The sequence below is a fragment of the Condylura cristata genome, unplaced genomic scaffold (assembly GCF_000260355.1).
Source record: "Condylura cristata isolate star-nosed mole 26May11 unplaced genomic scaffold, ConCri1.0 scaffold00003, whole genome shotgun sequence".
NCBI classification, from domain to species: Eukaryota; Metazoa; Chordata; class Mammalia; order Eulipotyphla; family Talpidae; genus Condylura; species Condylura cristata.
The window spans coordinates 16,791,092-16,808,707 of record NW_004567104.1 but is presented as its reverse complement, the minus strand read 5'-3'; the positions used below and the strand labels follow the sequence as shown (position 1 = coordinate 16,808,707).

Below are 17,616 nucleotides of genomic sequence, written 5' to 3'. Positions count from 1 at the left end.
ACAGATTTTCTTTCACAATGCATTTTAAATGGAGAATAATGTTGGTGATCAAATGAAATTTTAAAGGATATACTATTCAACTTAAATCAATAAATCACTGCTCATCACATAGAAACTGCGATGTATTACTCAACCAATTTTGCGGAAGATTAGTATAGGATCGTTAACCATTTCTCTCTGCATATTTTCGTATTTAGATCATTACATTTCAAGTCACATCGCATTTGGAAATCTTTCAAACAAAAGCATCCATTTCAGAGTAATGTTTTCCAAAGTCTAGCTGGAAATATTTTGTATGGCAAAAGTCCGGTAAAATAAAAAAGTGGGCAACCCCGCAAGAGGATTGAAATGCCTTAGTGGCTGGGATATCACGGTCAATTTTATTTTTCTGTCCTATAAATGTGTTACTTCTCTCTCTTAAAATGATTTATTTGAGCTTTCTGGAATTAAACCTACCGGAACAGTAAATAAACCTCGTTATAGATAGAGCGGTGTGCTACTAAGTATTCCTCCAGAGTGGTTCAGGCCTCCATTCTGTGCACCCTACCTTCCCTGATACCCTCTGCACTTTCCAGTTCTCATTGATGTCAAAATTAAATCACATAGGAAGAACCCGCCTCAGGCAGCAAAAGGGTTTTCACCTCTGGTACCACAGGCAGCCTTTCTGCATTGATTTCATTCAATCAACATTCGCACTTGAAGATGTTCAAATAAGGATGATTCCGAATGAATACTCATTTGGAATCAATGAGCAAAGGTTATGTTGGTTGTGCCGGGGGGAATTTAAGAGGAAAATGAGAAGATATTGCGTTGTCTTTTTTAATGTATTCCATGTCCTGGACATGGCCTCAATTTGCTGTTTGCCTTGCATAACTCCATCATACTTTTCAGTAAGTGAAGAAAACTGTAGGATACTTTAGTGTTAAGTATTATAATAACCAGGATAACTAACATAAGCCAGAGGACCTTTATGTGAGAATGTCAGCTACAGTCTCTAGGTTTAAACTTCATGAATTCAAACCCCAGCTCTGCCACTTAGCCTCTCTGTCTCTTGGTCAAGTTGCTAACCTAAGACTGTTTCCTCTTATAATATGTGCATCACATAAGTTACTTGAAAATCTTTAATGAAACAACAGAAGTACCTAAGTGTTTAATTTAACCCCATGTACGTTCTAACTGGTGTTACCATTATTGTTAGATTACCAATAAGTGAACAACAGTTTTACCCATCACTTCCTTTTCCAAATGCAAGAAATTTCTTGATATCACACCAAAGCAATCATCTCCTAGATTCAACTATCACTTTGAGTGTCAAACAAATAAAATTGTACTTGCTGCGCTCTAAATAGGAAGCTAAACAAGTTCAGATACTATCAGATTCAACCTCCATAGCTGATACTGACCTTACCCCTCCAAAACTGAAGAACTTCCCCCAGAAAAACAGAGGAGTTTTGTGTAGCTAATTACAGGAAAATTCAAGAAAATAGGCAGCACTGAGCAATTGTGATGTTATGGGGAAAAATACTACAAAGCAGACAGAAGTCTCAGATCTTGATAACAACACCTTCTGTATTTCCAGTTCTCACTGATGCTAAAACCAAGTCACTTAGCAAGCATCCACCCTGAGAGAGCATCATAAGATTTAATTCAAAAGCTATTGTCACCTTGGTTTTTTTTTTTTTCAAACACATAAAAGAAAAATCTGGGGAGTATTGGAGGAAAAATATCTAAAGAATGTGTATTTACTTGCAATCCTTACATCTATGGTATTGCCTTCTATACAAATTTTCTAGGGCTGCCCCACACAAATACCACACACTGTGGATTCAACAATAGTAGTGTACTGTCTCATAATTCTGGAAGTCGAAAGTCTGAAATCAAGGTGTCAGCAGGCAATCCTCCCTGTTTCAGGCTTCTCTCCTAATTTCCAGTAGCTCCTTGGCTTGAAGCAGCCTAGTACCAGCCTTCATATGACATTCTCTCTCTGTGAGTGTGTATGTGTGTGTTTCCCTATGCGTGTTTGTATCTGTATTCAAATGTCTCCACCCAATAAAAACACCAGTCATATTGGCTACATATATACTCACCTGCTCCACTATAATTCATCTTAGCTAATTTCATCAAAAAAAATCCAATTTCCAAATAAAATCACCTTTCCTGATACTGAGTGTTGGACCTAAATGTATAGTTGGTGGGGGGGGGGGGGGAGGGACACAGGTTCAGTCTCTAACAGCCACCAAAGTAGGGTGTTAGAGAAAAATGGCATCCTGAAACTATGGGGGCTTTATATAGCTATTATTCAGCATTCAGTGTCTCTAGACCACATAGATTTTATGTGGGAGGCTTTTGTTTGATGCTTGTTTATTACTCTTATATTTCAAGGCAGAAATGTAATGTTTTCTTAATTCCTAAGCAATATAGTTTCTATCTAAATTAACACAACATAGAAAATATTTATCCCTTCCAAAGGTGAAATAATAGATTCTCTACCAGCCTTATATAAGTACTTACAAACTTCCACCTCATAAGTTTTTAATTATCACTTCTTAACTATTTCAATTACATTTCTTTACTTTCTGTTTTTTTTTTTTACATTACCATTAACTTTTTGTCATATGGTGATGATAATTTAAGCTAATCAAACAAATTTATTTTCTTTTTTTGCCACTAACATCTTAAAATATCTTTAATTCATCAGCAGTCAAGCTAGATAACTTAATGTTTAACTCTCAAACTATATACCTAGATTTGTGTGTTAACAGAAAAGAAACTGGAATTTCACATAATCCAAAAGACCTGTATCCATAACCTTGAGTCAATTAAGTAGATAGTTATTATGAAAGAAACATGTTTCATGGTTTTAAAAACATTAATCTCACTCCCTGCTATGTGGCCTGTATACCTATTTATCAGATGCCTACATAGAAAGAAAAAGTTTTACTTAACAAAGTTCACAATCACAGCCACCTAATTAAATATTTAACTGCAAAATTCTTGTGATTTTTGTAAAATACATTTTTATATCATGAACCCAATGACATGTCTCTTGAGAGACCTTATAAATTTGAGAAATAACTTTCATTATTACACATTCTAGTAGAAAGCAAAAGTTGGTTGAATTATATAAGTCCAATGTATCTGTTTGCATGACTGTCAAAATCCTTTATAAAAGACTTTGCGCTACAACCACAATAAAGAAAAAAAAAATACCATATGTTCTGGGATGCCAGGATAGCTTACAAAATAAAGCAGAGAATCCAGGAGCAACTTATGGTGCATTTTAAGCTCTACCAGGCAGGGTTTAGTCCGATCTGTCTTCTCTGGCCAGTCCATGTACAGTTTTCCACTAGAAAAATTAACTAAAAATCTGAAGTTTACTAAGAAAAAAATATCTGGTTTATTATACAATAGTAGTGTTTGCAGCATTAGTTTACCATCAAAGTATCAAATTGAGGCTTTATAATATAATCAGTGTTATTTTACTTTAGCTCTTCAGGCATCCTCACCTCCTGGGGGCCCAAGGAATCTAATTAATATTCATAAACATCAGAGCTCTGAGGAGCCTCCCAGTGAATATCTTGTGTTTTCTTGAGGCAGATGGAAACTGATACTTAGGTGACATAATATATCTTCCACCTTCAAGAAACTGCCGTAAATGGAATTAATGTATCCAAAAAGAAAGGAGTTTCTAGGATTACCAAGTTTTTAAATTATGTCCCAGTCTACACAAAATGCCAAATATTGGGAACTAAACAAAAAAAACTATCAACTTTATAGTGATAAAATTGGTGCCTCCAGGTTCAGAAAAGTCTGGAGAAGGCTGATGAAGAGCACAGACCCCTGACACTCCTGTGTCTAAATCCTGGTATGGCCATGACCTACCAGCTGTACTATTTTCTTTTAGTTGCACCAACAAATTAGCACAGATTTAGTACCTTAAAACAATGCAAATGTACTGTTCGTGCAAGTAAGCAGTACTAAAATCCAGGTGTCGGCAAGGTTGTATTTCTTCTGGAAACTGTCAAGGACAGTTTGTTTCTATGTTTAGAATCTTCTTCAAAGAGTGTTGTCAGCAGAGTCTCCTGTAGTGGGAAATATGTATTTGAATTATAACTGTTCTTCTAGCACTATTTTATAGACATTAGACAAAGAACTCATTTATTTTTTTACAGATTTTTTGGATTTTGTTTTATAAATATATTTTTACATCATTCCTCATTTTGTGCATTTTTTCATCTCAGTTATAATCCCTGTGGACTTCCCACCACCAGTTCACCCCTGAGACGTTACCATTGTCCCGTGTATTCTTCTTGCACCCTAGTTTTGGTCCTCTTCCCCTCTCCACTCCTGAACCCTTACACCCCTGCTATGAGTGAAACCATCTGGTATTTTTCTTTTTCTTTTTGGTTTATTTCATTAAGCAAGATCCCTTCCAGCTCCATCCATGTTGCAGCAAAAAGCATGGGTTTATCTTTTTGATTGCTAAGTAATATTCCATTGTGTATATACCATATCTTCTTGATCCAGTCATCTATTTTTGGGCATTTGGGTTGATTCCACATCTTCCCTATTTTAAATAGGGCAGCAATAAACAGGAATGCAGGTCCTTTTGAATTATTGTTTTTGTGTTCTTTGGATAGATACCTAGGAGTAGGATTGCTGGATCATATGGAAGCTCCATTTTTAGCAATTTGAGAAACCTCCACACAGCTTTCCATAGTGGTTGCACCAGTTTGCATTCCCATATACAGTGTAGGAGAGTTCCTTTTTCTCCACACCCTCACCAACATTTATTGTTGCTTGATTTTTTAACATGTGCCATTCTTACTGGTGTGCGGTGGTATCTCATTATGGTTTTGATTTGCATTTCCCATATTACAAACAAAGTATTTCATTTAAACATTACACTGTGAAGTAGAATTTTATCTTCATTTTAATTTCTGAGTCAAAAACAAGGCTTAGAGAACTAAGCCTGCCCAAGTCATACAGCTAGTATTTGACAGGGTGAGGATTTGTATCTAGACTATCTTACTCACTTTCCTGTGCACCTTATTTTTCACTCAGTGTCTGGATCACAAAGTGGGCTAGCTGAACTGCGATGCAGAGTCAGCACAAAATATGGAAGAATGGCCAGGGAAGTAGAGACCTGTTTAGATGTCACTGAGCTAAGAATCACCTTATTGGTGCAGATGGAAATAAAGAGAATGACTTATTTTGAATCACAGAATCCTCACAGCCCATAAACCTAGCTTTGAATCCTCTAGGTATTAGCATGACCCTTTATTTTTAAAAGCGCATACACTTATGCTCACACACGCACGTGCTCATGCAGATACACACATTTGCGCACGTGTGAGCCACTGAACGTGATTTAGCTTCTTCGAGAAAGTCAAAGGCCACATCATCCTTTTTATGCTTCTGAAATTTTGTGTCCAAGACTTTCTCAGCTTCAAAGCTTATCATTCAACCTCCAACCCGCCCCCTTCATTCACTGGATAACAAACAGGCCCTTTTGTGCCTGTCAAGCATTTTTTTCACATTTGCTGGGAAAAGAACAATGGAACAGAAAGCTCAGAACAAACACAGGAAGTGCTGAAGAAAGTTTGGAGGGGGGAGGAAACATTATTAAGTGAAGTTCAATTTGCAACTCTTTTAGTAATTCATTTCTTCTGAATGGTGAGAAGCAGATATAGAATTAAATTAATACTCACCAGTTATTATTCTGTAACAAATGTACTTCCTATATACAAGTAGCTGATTCCTATATAATTTGCTTCTAAAAGAAGTCTAAGAGCAGTGACTAATTCCTAATTGTTTTTACAATTAGTAAAAAGACATACATGGCATCCCAGAGACTGCTATCCACTTCCTTCCTTCTATTATACAGGAAATTACATTGGGTCTAGAATTCTTGCCAATGAAATGGGGACCTGGAAAGTTCTGTTTAAACATTCAGAGGACATAAAGTGTGTGCCCTCCTCGCCTGTTTTGGCTGTGGGCCATGCTTTGGTTTTAGATATCAAGTCAGGCAGCTCAGCTCTGAAAGCCACTCTGTCCCCCCACTTTCAAGGACTGGCTAACCACAAAACACTGCATATCTCAGAGAATCTTAGCTTCAGAAAGTGGCTTCCTTCTCTTCAAAAGACTCAGATAAGATAATCTGACACTTTCATATCTCTTTATGATAATTTTACTTCATAATAACATCCTCAGTAGAACCAATATCTTTGTCTCATCCTCCATTTTATTCCTGATGGTGTTTCTTCTTCCTGTCAGTGTATGGGTCTGATTCTCTCCTGAAATAGAAATGGAAACTAAGGGAAATAGGAAAAGAACAACAAAAAGAAAAAGAAAAGAAAAGCTTCTCAAACTGGCTGCCAAAGAATAGGAATAAACACTGAAGGCCCTTGATAAGCCTGGCAGAGAGTGCCTTTAATTCATAAGTTAATCTTCTCCTTAGGCCTAAAAGACAGGCCATTCATCTCTCATTTTTCACGCGAGAAAACAAACTCAGAGAGGTCAAGAGGTGAAGAGTTATTCCGAGTCACACATTGAAGCAGTGGGAGAGTCTGCTCTATCCACGTCACTAGCAACATTCTTTCACTGCAATTGGTCATTGTAGTCAGGAAACAAGATTATCAAGAGTAAAACTTACCACGCTGTCCTGAGGGTGGCACAAGGAGACCAACGGAGGAAGATGAGGCATGCAGAACTAAGGAAACCCTGACCCCACCCTGAGGGAGTGGAGGAAGCAAATGGAAGAGGACTGGACAGCAGCAAAAATCCATTCCCTACTGAGAGGATAGCTGGGAGATGGCATTGCTGGACATAGTGACAGAGAAGTTTCAGACTCGCCGTTTCTCTGTCATATAGGTGTTTTTCCTTTGCTAGTTGGACCCTGGCCTCCAGGCCAGCTCAGGAGCCAGCCTCTCAGCTGACAGGGCTGAAGAAGAGGCAGAGTTTGGGGTGCCATCTCTAATTTGAATTTTCCATCTCTCACAATGAGTTACTCAAACACAGGGTTACTTGCACTGTAAGAGAAAAGACAATGGAAGAGTTACAATACTTGCCTTTGCAACTCTCACTTGTCTAGTTTGCCTTTGAACAAATTATTACTTCTGTCTTATTAGATTATTTTTAAGATTTATATGCAGACCCTCCCTGGTGGCGCAGCAGGTTAAAGCACAGCACTGAGAATCTAAAGCCGCTTCCGCATGAGTTCGATTCCCGCCTGCCCCGGAGGTGACCACATGGCGTGGCAGACCTCTCCTGACCTGCCCGCTGCTCCCCTCAGCAGTGTACTTCGTCGATCTGCCTGTTCTGCTCCCCACTCTGTCTCTGGTGAAGCCTCTCGCCGCCCCTGAGCGTCTGGCCTATACCCCAGTTCTGTATGCACAAATAAATAAATCTTTAAAAAAAAAAAAAAATATTTATATGCATACAAGAACTGGGGTGTAGGCCAGTTCTTGTGGAATGTGAGCGGATTCACCAGAGATAGAGTGGTAGGCAGAACAGGCAGATCTACTGAAATACACTGCTGAGTGGAGCAACAGGCAAGACTGGAGAGGTCTGCTGCACCATGTGGATCAGTTTCCTAGCAAGCAGGGGGATCAAACTCATGCTGCAGTGGCTAACAATAGCTTGATACTGCTGTGCCTTTAACCCCTCTGCACCAGGGAGGCCCTGCCTTGTTAGATTATTTAACACAATATAAATCAACCTGCTAGGAAGTCAAAGTAAAACCCAGCTATGGCTTGTTACATTGAAATTTAATTGTGCATATTAAATAGCAAAGGCTTTGTTTTGCCATGTGTACCTATTCATCAACCTTGGATTGTGGAATACCTCTCTAGTGTAAGCCCAAGTAGCAAGCTGCTTTCTGATTGAGCTGCTGCATTAAATAAAAGATAATTAACAGTATTTTTTTTTACTTAGTATAGTTTAGTAATTTAAAATTAAAAGACATAAACATTTAAAAATTTCCACAAGTCTTCCTCATTACTATTTTTGCAAACATATCTCTAAACATGACAGATTGGCTTATCTCTGGAAAAATTACAATCTAAAATAAACTTCTAGAAATAAAGCAAAGCTATAAATTAAATAGTACCTGAACTCTGCTCAATTTTACCATTTCAATTTCATTCAAACTTTCCTCACTGAGGCTGATCTAAGTCCTATTTTGCAGATTTGTACTGTGCCAAAAAAGAACATGCAGCAAATTCCCAGTCTAAACACAAATGGTCTTTATAAATCAATTATGAGCTAACTAAATCTGATGCTTCTACACTGCAAACACAAAATCCTGAAGTCAATTTTTTTAATAATTTCAGAACAGCAGATAGGCTAGTGTTAACCTCTTCCATTTCTGATAGTATTGACCACAGGCTTAGATCTCCTTGACCTAAGTGAACCCATCTCTCAAACCCAAACCAAAGCCAAGAAGTTGGAGACCTCATCAAAAACCTCATCCCTCAAGAAAAAGGCTGATGGATCTGACCTCATCAGCGCAGATGCTGAACAGAGAGCCCAGCCTCTCCGAGGCCCGGAGACGTCATCCTTAGATCTAGGTAAGGCAGAAGTTGTTGTCTCCTGCTGTTCCACCTTGCCTTGACATAGGGAAATAACACAAATGACATTTAAGCCATGGGCAGGAGAGCAGGACTCCATACAAGTAACTGGGTAGCATACAATTCCTTGTGTGCTAAGACTACATGGCAGTTGGGGAGCTCAACTTTGCATAATTGAGGTGGATTCATTCATTTATTTATTTAGTTCGTGTATATTGAGTTCCTGTTATGTGACAGGCACCATATGAAGCACTGGAGTTCAAATAAAAACAAGACATGAATCCTGGTTTCTAGGAGGATTCAGTCTAGAGGTAGGTGGAGGGAAAAAGAGAAGGCAGGAGGGAGGGAGGGGCATAGGGTGGGAAAGGAAGATCAAAAATGATAAACTCATGCCATTTTTAGCAACTTAGATGAAATTGGAAGGGATTATGTAAGTGAGATGAACCAGAAGGAGAAAGATAAATACCAAATGCTTACTTATATGTGGCATACAGAGAAACCAAAGGGTCAGACAAAGAAAAGCTTTAACACCAACTCTTGAAAGCTGACCATAGATCTGTGGGTTTCAGAGCAGGAGGGGAAGGGTTGAGAAAAATCTCTCTGAAGAATGTGTGGAGGAAGGAATAGAGGCAGAGAAAACAAAATAGACAACCAAAGTAGTGGCAGAGGAGAGACAGATTTTTTTAAAAATAATGTAAGAAGACTTGAGAATATGTAAATGTGTATATGCCAGCAAAGAAGACATAATAGAATGTACCAACTGTAATGAGGATACAAGAGGGGAAATAAAGAAAAAGCAGTTGTTTTCAACCTGTTATATTTGAAGAAACTGTGAGACTTCTCTGTGGAGAAATCCAATATGTATGTATTACACATATATATATTTAAAGATTTATTTATTTATGCATACAGAACTGAGGTGCAGGCCAGAGTTGCAGGGGTGGTGAAAGGATTCACCAGAGACAGCGTGGGAAGCAAAACAGGCAGATCGACAAAATACACTGCTGAGGGGAGCAGCGGGCGGGTCAGAGAGGTCTGCTGTGCCATGTGGATCTCCTCCAGGGCTGGGGATTGAACTCACACTGAAGAGACTGTGGCTTGCTTGCAGTGCTGCACTTTAACTCGTTGCACCACCAGGGAGGGCCCCTATATATTTATATAATCTCCAGAACTTATGAAAAAAGAGCTGAGTACAAAATGGAGATTTCAAAGAGAGTATGAGTGGCTATCACAGTCATTGGTATAGATGAGATTACCCAACACTATGTGGTAGAAAAAAGTGAAAACCAACTCATTGTTGAAAAATCACTTGATATATAGGACTCCCTTTCTCCACCATATCCCTCTTTAGGACCTGTCTTTTTGGAACAAAACTTTTTAATTACCTCCAATATGCCCTCACCATCAACATGTCTTAGGTTTATTCAAAAGAATAGATGGCATTTATAAATTGTTAAAGTCTGTATAACTAAATGCTCACATATACAATAAATTTATTTCAGGGTAGACAACTAAATAAATTACAATATGCATTTGCAAAAACCATGTACATGAAAATTTCATGTCTCTACTTTTGAGAAAGAGTCTTGAGAAGTAGTCATAAAAATAGTTAGTTGAAAGAGCTTTAAATTACATCAACTCCAAGACTCTTTTTATAAATGACAAAACTGTTCCCCAGGTTTGAGTTAGTGGTTTACTGAAAGAAAGCCCAGCCAATTATTTATCACTAAGAATGAAATCACAAGGGGGAAACAGCTTTAGTGTTCTCTTGGCTCTCTCCATGGCCTCCTTTCTCATTATCCCTATTCAAAATCCCTTTCTTTGGTTAAAAAAAAAAAAATTAGTTTATACAAAAGCTATGTGATCCAGTTTCTCCCTACCTCTATTTTAAAATAAAGCTCATCTCCTAAGCAGAATTTCTTTCTAGAAACATGCCCAAAGTGCCTCAATGTCACCTCGATAGCTGCAGGCTGAGGTGGTCCATATACTCAATTCTATACCAGATCCCATGGATCTTACACACTGGATTCAAAATGCATATACCTCTTGAAATAAGTTTAGATAAAGCAACTTGATGCTTAACTGTGAAAATAATTTAAGTTAGCAGATGTTGTTTTATTTAACCGCACATTTTCATTTTTGTGTGACCTTAAAAATTGGTCGTGGGGTTTGAGAACATCAGCTCAGTAACATTATCTTGTATAAGACTTCTTAATCTTCCTCAATCTCTCTTGTCTCTGCACCTCACATTCTCCCCGGCCCCCCTTGCCTCCTTCCTCTCTCCTTAATAGATATTCAAACGCAATTGGAAAAATGGGATGATGTTAAGTTTCATGGAGATAGAAATGGCAAAGGACACCCAATGGCGGAGAGAAAATCATGTTCTTCTAGAACTGGATCAAAAGAACTATTATGGTAAGATTTTTTTTAAGATTGATTTATTTGTGTGTCCTGCTGAGGGGAGCAACGGGCAAGTCAGGAGAGGTCTGCCAAGCCATATTGTCACCTCCGGGGCAGGAGAATGTCGAACTCTTGTGGAAGTGGCTTTTAGCTTCTTAGTGCTGTGCTTTTTCTGCTGTGCCACCAGGGAGGGCCAGATGTTTTTAATATCAGAAAACAGTCATTTATGTATCCACTGTATGGTTATTTCTCTCATATACTGAAATAATCAAATAATCAAATTCATAATTCAGTATTTGTTGATAATTTTCTGAATGTGTAATTTTCTCAGGTGATCAATCAAAATAGATACATGCATATATTTATGTATATATGTGTGTATTCAATATATTATATAAGTGATAATTAACTTTTTCTAATTAACAGATAATCTTTTCTGACCTTCTTAACCTTAAGTCTGACAAAACACTGAGTAAGAATAATGATGGTTCCTCCTTAAGAAAATTTGACCACCTGAGTTTATCTGTACTTTTTGTTATTTATTTATTTTTGTATGGTGGTTCAGTTTTGTACAAGTTTGATTTCTCCTCTCAGTTGTAATCCCCATAAAATTACCATCACCAAGATATCCATAAACTGTCACCACAGTTTCTTGACCACAGGTGTTTACAATTAATTGACCACAGCCAATTTTCCATATTTTTAAAGTGTTTCCGTTCATGTTGCCCTTCAATCATAGCCATTTTTTATGACAATTCATATTCTATATCAGTATTTTTTAAAAGAAAATAAAATCTGAGATACTTTATGAAAAACTCCCCTTCCCCAAAATATCCATACTTTTTTTTCTACATCACTGTTCATTTCAGGCCTGATAGCTCTACGATCACATCACCTGTGAACCACCACCACAGTCCCTGTGTTCTTCTCTTCCCTGTATTGACTCCTCCCAAACCTCCCCTGCTTAATACTTCAGACTTATGGTTTGCCTGTAAGCATACTTTTTAATAAGAGAATTTATAGTAACCAGAGCAATATTGCATTTATTTACTTTTTGAACATAACTGAACTGAATTCTAACTCAATCATAGATAGTAATATCTAACATATTGCAGTCATTTAAATTCTAAATGTGGTCATTGTAGTAGAAATACATTAAAGTTATCTTTGTGATCAATATTCTGATTAAAAATTATGTTAAAATGGCTCTAAATATTCCAAATCAGGTAGGTTTCCTTCCTGAGTTTTCAGCTGAGTTTGCCTTTCATTCTGCATTAATTTACTTCATTCATCTCCCCTAGGTCTTCAGAACACAGATCTCAACCAGAACTGAGTGGTGGGAAAAGTGCTCTCAACTCTGAGTCAGCTTCAGAATTGGAATTAGTGCCTCCAACACAGGTAACTGAACTTTTCTTCAATGAACCCATATTTCCTGATTAAAAGAAAAAAAAATTGTATCATAAATATTTTATTTAAAATTTACACAAAAAGATTTCAAGTTTTCTTCTGTATTTTGCATTTCATGTGTTTTCTCACTAGGTAATGATCAATGTTTTAAATAACATAATTATATCTATTTTATCAAATAGATGTATATATTTGACTGGAAGTGTGTAAACAAATTCTCTGTCTACTTAGCACTTTTTCTTTGTTCTATCATTTACTGCTCTATTATTTTGCAAGACAAAATCTGTCCTACTCCAGTATTAGCACTATTTATATAACAGAACACAAAAAAGAGGAAATTACATCTTGAGTATTCATTCACATTTACATCTTGTAGAACAAAGGATTTATACACTAGAGTCCTGATTATCATATGAAAAATAAATTTTATGCTTAGGAAAAAATATATTAGCAAGAATGATAATAAAGAGGTACCATTTTGTGAGTTCTCACCTATGAATTAGGAACTTAGCTATGTGTTATACATGTTTATATGATGCTCAAATAATTCTGAGAATTAGTATTAGCTTCACTTTTAAAGATCCTTTAAAGAATGTGGGTAAAGTCAAAAATCCATTTTCTGGGTTACTCAGCTAATCACTACTGGTTATGAACCAGATCGATCTGTCCAATACTTGACCCTGGATTCTGGGGTAACTAGCCTGTTAGTAACTAGTGATCTCCTGTGGCTCAAGTCTGCCCCCCAAAAGCCTAATCCATCACCATCTTCTCATTCTTTCAAACTCTTTACAAAGGAGCAGCCTTAATTAACACCACGAAGATCTCTTTAGAAATGTATGGGTGCAATCTAGTTGAATATAAGTGGGATGAAATAAGCAAGAGACATTGAGTTTTCTACATAGATAAGATACTGAAACTAAGAACAATTATGTGTTGTCTTAGGTGAAATTGAAATAAAGGAGTAATTACAATAGTAAATATTACTGAATGCTGTGATAAGGCTGTCTTGTATATGTAAGCTAATCAATCCTAACAAATAACTCTGAAATAAATTTATTTATTGTCCCCATTTTTTATTGACAGAAATTAAAGCATTGTGAGATAAGAAAGATGACTATACACCCTTAATGAGTAAGAGAAAAGCCAGGGCACAAATAGAGAGAGAGAGAGGAAATGTTGAAGAAAGGGTAGTCATCTAGAAAGCTCTCTAGACCACTAATAGCACTCCACATATACCTCACACTACACAAGAGAGGGGTGAACATGACTGTTCCCAGAATTCTGCTGAACAGGGAGTCGACTAAATTCCGAAACAAATAACCCTGGGAAGCTTACTGAATGTAAGCTTAAAATGTAGCTTAAAAATGTGTTTTCTTCTTCTGTGTTATTCTAAATGTGTCCTTTAAAAAAGCAAATTGATAATCTATTAGAGAAGCATTTTTTGATTGGTACACTAGAGAGTTGGATTTGGTTAGTGTTGTTGGTACTGTTTCATAAACTGGAGTCCTTGGAACAATTTAATGTTGCACTAGAACATTTGTTTCCACATCGGGGGAGACTTGGAACAGGTGGGCTGTTTTATGTGGAGCTAGAGAGGTAGAGGATCAGCTCGGGTCCCTGGTTGCCATGGAGACCCACGATGCATTTCTCTTATTATTCCAGTGATTGCTACTCTCCTGCTGATGGTGTGATTTCATCCCACATCATCTTGCCTCTTACCCACTGGTGTGCCTCCAAGCAAACACAATGTGCTTTGGAAAATTTTTATGAGAGTCCCAATCTTGCCCTCCGGCACATCAGTTCTCAGTATAAATAGGTCCTCAGGAATCCTTTTAGAGGGTTACCATTTATTTGTAAAGAATTCACCCTTTAATTTGTTTTTCTTTCCTGAAACACCATATATTTACTTCTCAAGATTTTCCTAAAGAAATTCATGATCTCCTAATTTTAATTCCAACCTGCAATCAAGTTAGGAAAATGTCCTGAGATTCAGATTTACTCATCTAAAACTATGAAGTCATTCCAATACGCAGCAAGAAAAAATACTGAGTACAAATAACTATAAACCAGAGACATTCTAGGGGGTAGAGAGGGAAATAGGCTCAAAACGGGGTGGGAAAAGTACATGGGACTATGGCGATGGCACATAGATAAATTAGTGGTGGGAGGAAATCCATGGGGATTACAACTTTGATTAAAAAATGTATAAAATGAAGAACGATGTAATATATTTGTATATATACAATATAAAAATTAAACTGTACTCTAAAGCAACAAAAATAAATAAAAGACAAGAAAAATGTTTTTAACTGTTAGCAGGATACTGCTGTTTAAAAATGATCCCTTTACAGACCAGGGGTGAAGGAGTGGAGAATAATAATAATAAGCAACTATATACTAGAGACATTTTTCAGGGGTGGAGTGGGATCAAAAATGGACTATGGTAATGGCACACGGGTGATTTGATGATGGAAAGTCCACAGGGATTACGACTGAGATGGAAAAAGGCACAAAATGATGTAAAAATAAACTATTATATTAAAATTTTTAAAAAGACACCCATAAAAAAAAGATCCCTTTACAAAGATAAGGTGTAGGTGGTATAAAAACTCAACTTACAGGCCCTCCCTGGTGGCACAGCAGTTTAAAGCACTGCACTGAAAAGCTAAAGCCACTTCCGCATGAGTTCGATTCCCGCCTGTCCCGGAGGTGACCACATGGTGTGGCAGACCTCTCCGGACCCTCCCGCTGCTCCCCTCAGCAGTGTACTTCATCGATCTGTCTGTTCTGCTCCCCACTCTGTCTCTGATTAAGACTCTCACCGCCCCTGAGCCTCTGGCCTGTACCCCAGTTCCTAATGCACAAATAAATAAATCTTAAAAAAATATATATAAATAAAAATAAATAAGTAAATAAAAACTCAACTTACAGTTGACTAGCATACTATTCAAGTGAACAATTTCAGCTTGTCATAACTTGTCATTGCTCCACCATCATTCAGACAGTTCATGTGAAAACCAGAGTAATGTTTTACTTCCTCTCAGGTCATCATAAACTACATTAGACTAAACAGGTAGGAGCTATTTTCAAAACTGGTTTAAAAATCATATTTCACAAAAATTTTAAAATCGTATTTCAGAATCAAAGGGAATAGACGTTCACAATTTTTTCTAAGTGTGAAAAGGAAAAATAGTCAAGTCTCTTTTCAAGAGTCTTTTAAAGATGATGTGATTTCATCCCAGCACAAATCAGAGTGTGGCAGGAACATATAATAAACGATATAATCTTTATATATTTAAGAAAAGATTCTTCACACTTATGCAAATTGTGTAATTAGTACTAATTAGTACTCCCTGATGTTAATTGCTTAAATAAATTATGCAACCTGGAAAATGATCAAATATTTCAAGAATTGAAGGAAAATATTAAAGAAGATGTTGTAAAATTAACCTTTGTCATTCATGGATTGAGGTAGTGGTGAGGAAATAACAATCATAGCAATAATCCCACTTCTAAAGACTGATGTTGCAAACATTTCTATTTCAAATTTGGAATCTGGAAGAGGAGCTTCAACATAGCAAGAGCTAGCAAGAGAATGTACAGCAGCCAGACTCTCCAAATCATGCACAATTCATCCAGTTGACAATATCCCAAAACAGAACAACTTAATTCTAAGATATAAATGCAGATATGTTTTCTGAATTTTGAAGAAGTAATATCAAATGAAATTCCTGTTAATAACTAATTTAGTATACACATAATATGTGTGATATGAAATATTTCTACTACTTAATATTTAAAAGCACACTAAACTCTGATATTGTTCCCATTTCTCGAATAAAGTGCAACTTAGAGAGCAGAAGTAATTTTCCCAAGGTGAAAGAGAGGAACCAGGATTCACATCATATCCATCAACTTCTAAAAGCCTTGTTTTTAACAATCACATAAACTTTGTCCACCTGAAATAATTCACAGAACATCTATTTCCTTTGTCACTACAAGCTCTGGTACTTTTGTGAATTAAAAACTAACCACTTTGATGCAGAAATACTGTCAGATAAATTAGTATTGTCATATACTGTTTTGTGCCTTTCCCCTCTCCAATTCATTCTCAAACTCTTAGAAATGCTGATGATTTCTATTTCAGTTCAACAAATGACTGAATGTCTTTTATCCATAAGGTCATAAGTGAAGCAGTAAAAACTTAGAAAGACAGTGGTAATTATAAGATTCAAAACCTGCATACCTAATGGAGACTAGATAGTCCATTCCTTGCTTTGCACATAGGTCTAGGAATTTGTTCCTGATGTTTTACATGAGTAAATATGATAAATATCTGTTGATTGATTAAAATAAAAGAAATCCTGGTCATCTCAATGAGGGAAGTATTCAAATGATCCATTACAATGTAAGAATCCAACTTATCTCTATTAACCACAAGCACAAGTATTTTAAACACAGATATTTTAGCGAATTTCTAATTTAATGAATTTCTTGATAAGCACTACCCAAAAAGATGATAATAACAAAAGTCAAGTTTTATTACATACTTAATGTGTACTGAATATTTTGTGCTTATACTTATATGAATTTTTGTATTTAATTCTTATTTGGATTCACTGAGTGAACAAACACTCTGCAGATGGAAATACTGAGGATTGCAGAGATTAAATAATTAAGTAATTTGTCCAAGATCTCTAGTTAGTAGTAAATAATAAATCACTATTTGACTCGAGGCTGACTGACTCCAGAGATTGCACTTTTATATTGTCATTTAGGGTCTGCTGGCTGTTATTTTATTTTTTTCTTTTCTGTTGTGAAGATCTCTTTTCCCCTTCAATTTTTCTTGAAAAGTACTGTATTTTAGTGGGAGACAACTAACAATAATGTGAACTTAATTGTATGAGAAAATATGAATGACATCGAGATTAATTGACAGAAATGTTAGGACAGCCACACCCACAAAGAGAAATTTTCAAATCATAATTTTAATCACAGCTATAACTTTAAATAGAGAAAATAAAACATAATTTTCTCCTTAAAAAGTTACTTAATTCATCTTCCTTCCCCTTAACCTAGTGCTTATCATTAAGAATAATCACCAACCTAGGGAATTAAATGTTTTCTTCTCTGGAAAGTGTAATACCTAAAATCCAATTAACTTAAACCAATTAAAATTCTGATATAAAGCCAAGCCAATACAGATTGTTGTAACTCTGAAGCATTTTTCAAAATCATG

General features: G+C 36.4%; 1 protein-coding gene across 7 annotated transcripts in view; it reads left to right on the top strand.

Moving 5' to 3' along the window:
* Positions 1-17,616, top strand: part of PEX5L (peroxisomal biogenesis factor 5-like) — a 227,819-nt gene that overhangs the window by 144,286 nt on the left and 65,917 nt on the right. For all 7 annotated transcript variants that reach the window (XM_004675002.2, XM_004674999.2, XM_004674997.2 and 4 more), the window contains 3 exons: positions 8,376-8,570; positions 10,862-10,985; positions 12,272-12,368. In XM_004675002.2, the coding sequence (XP_004675059.1) occupies positions 8,376-8,570; positions 10,862-10,985; positions 12,272-12,368 (416 nt within the window). The remainder of the gene's footprint in view (positions 1-8,375; positions 8,571-10,861; positions 10,986-12,271; positions 12,369-17,616) is intronic.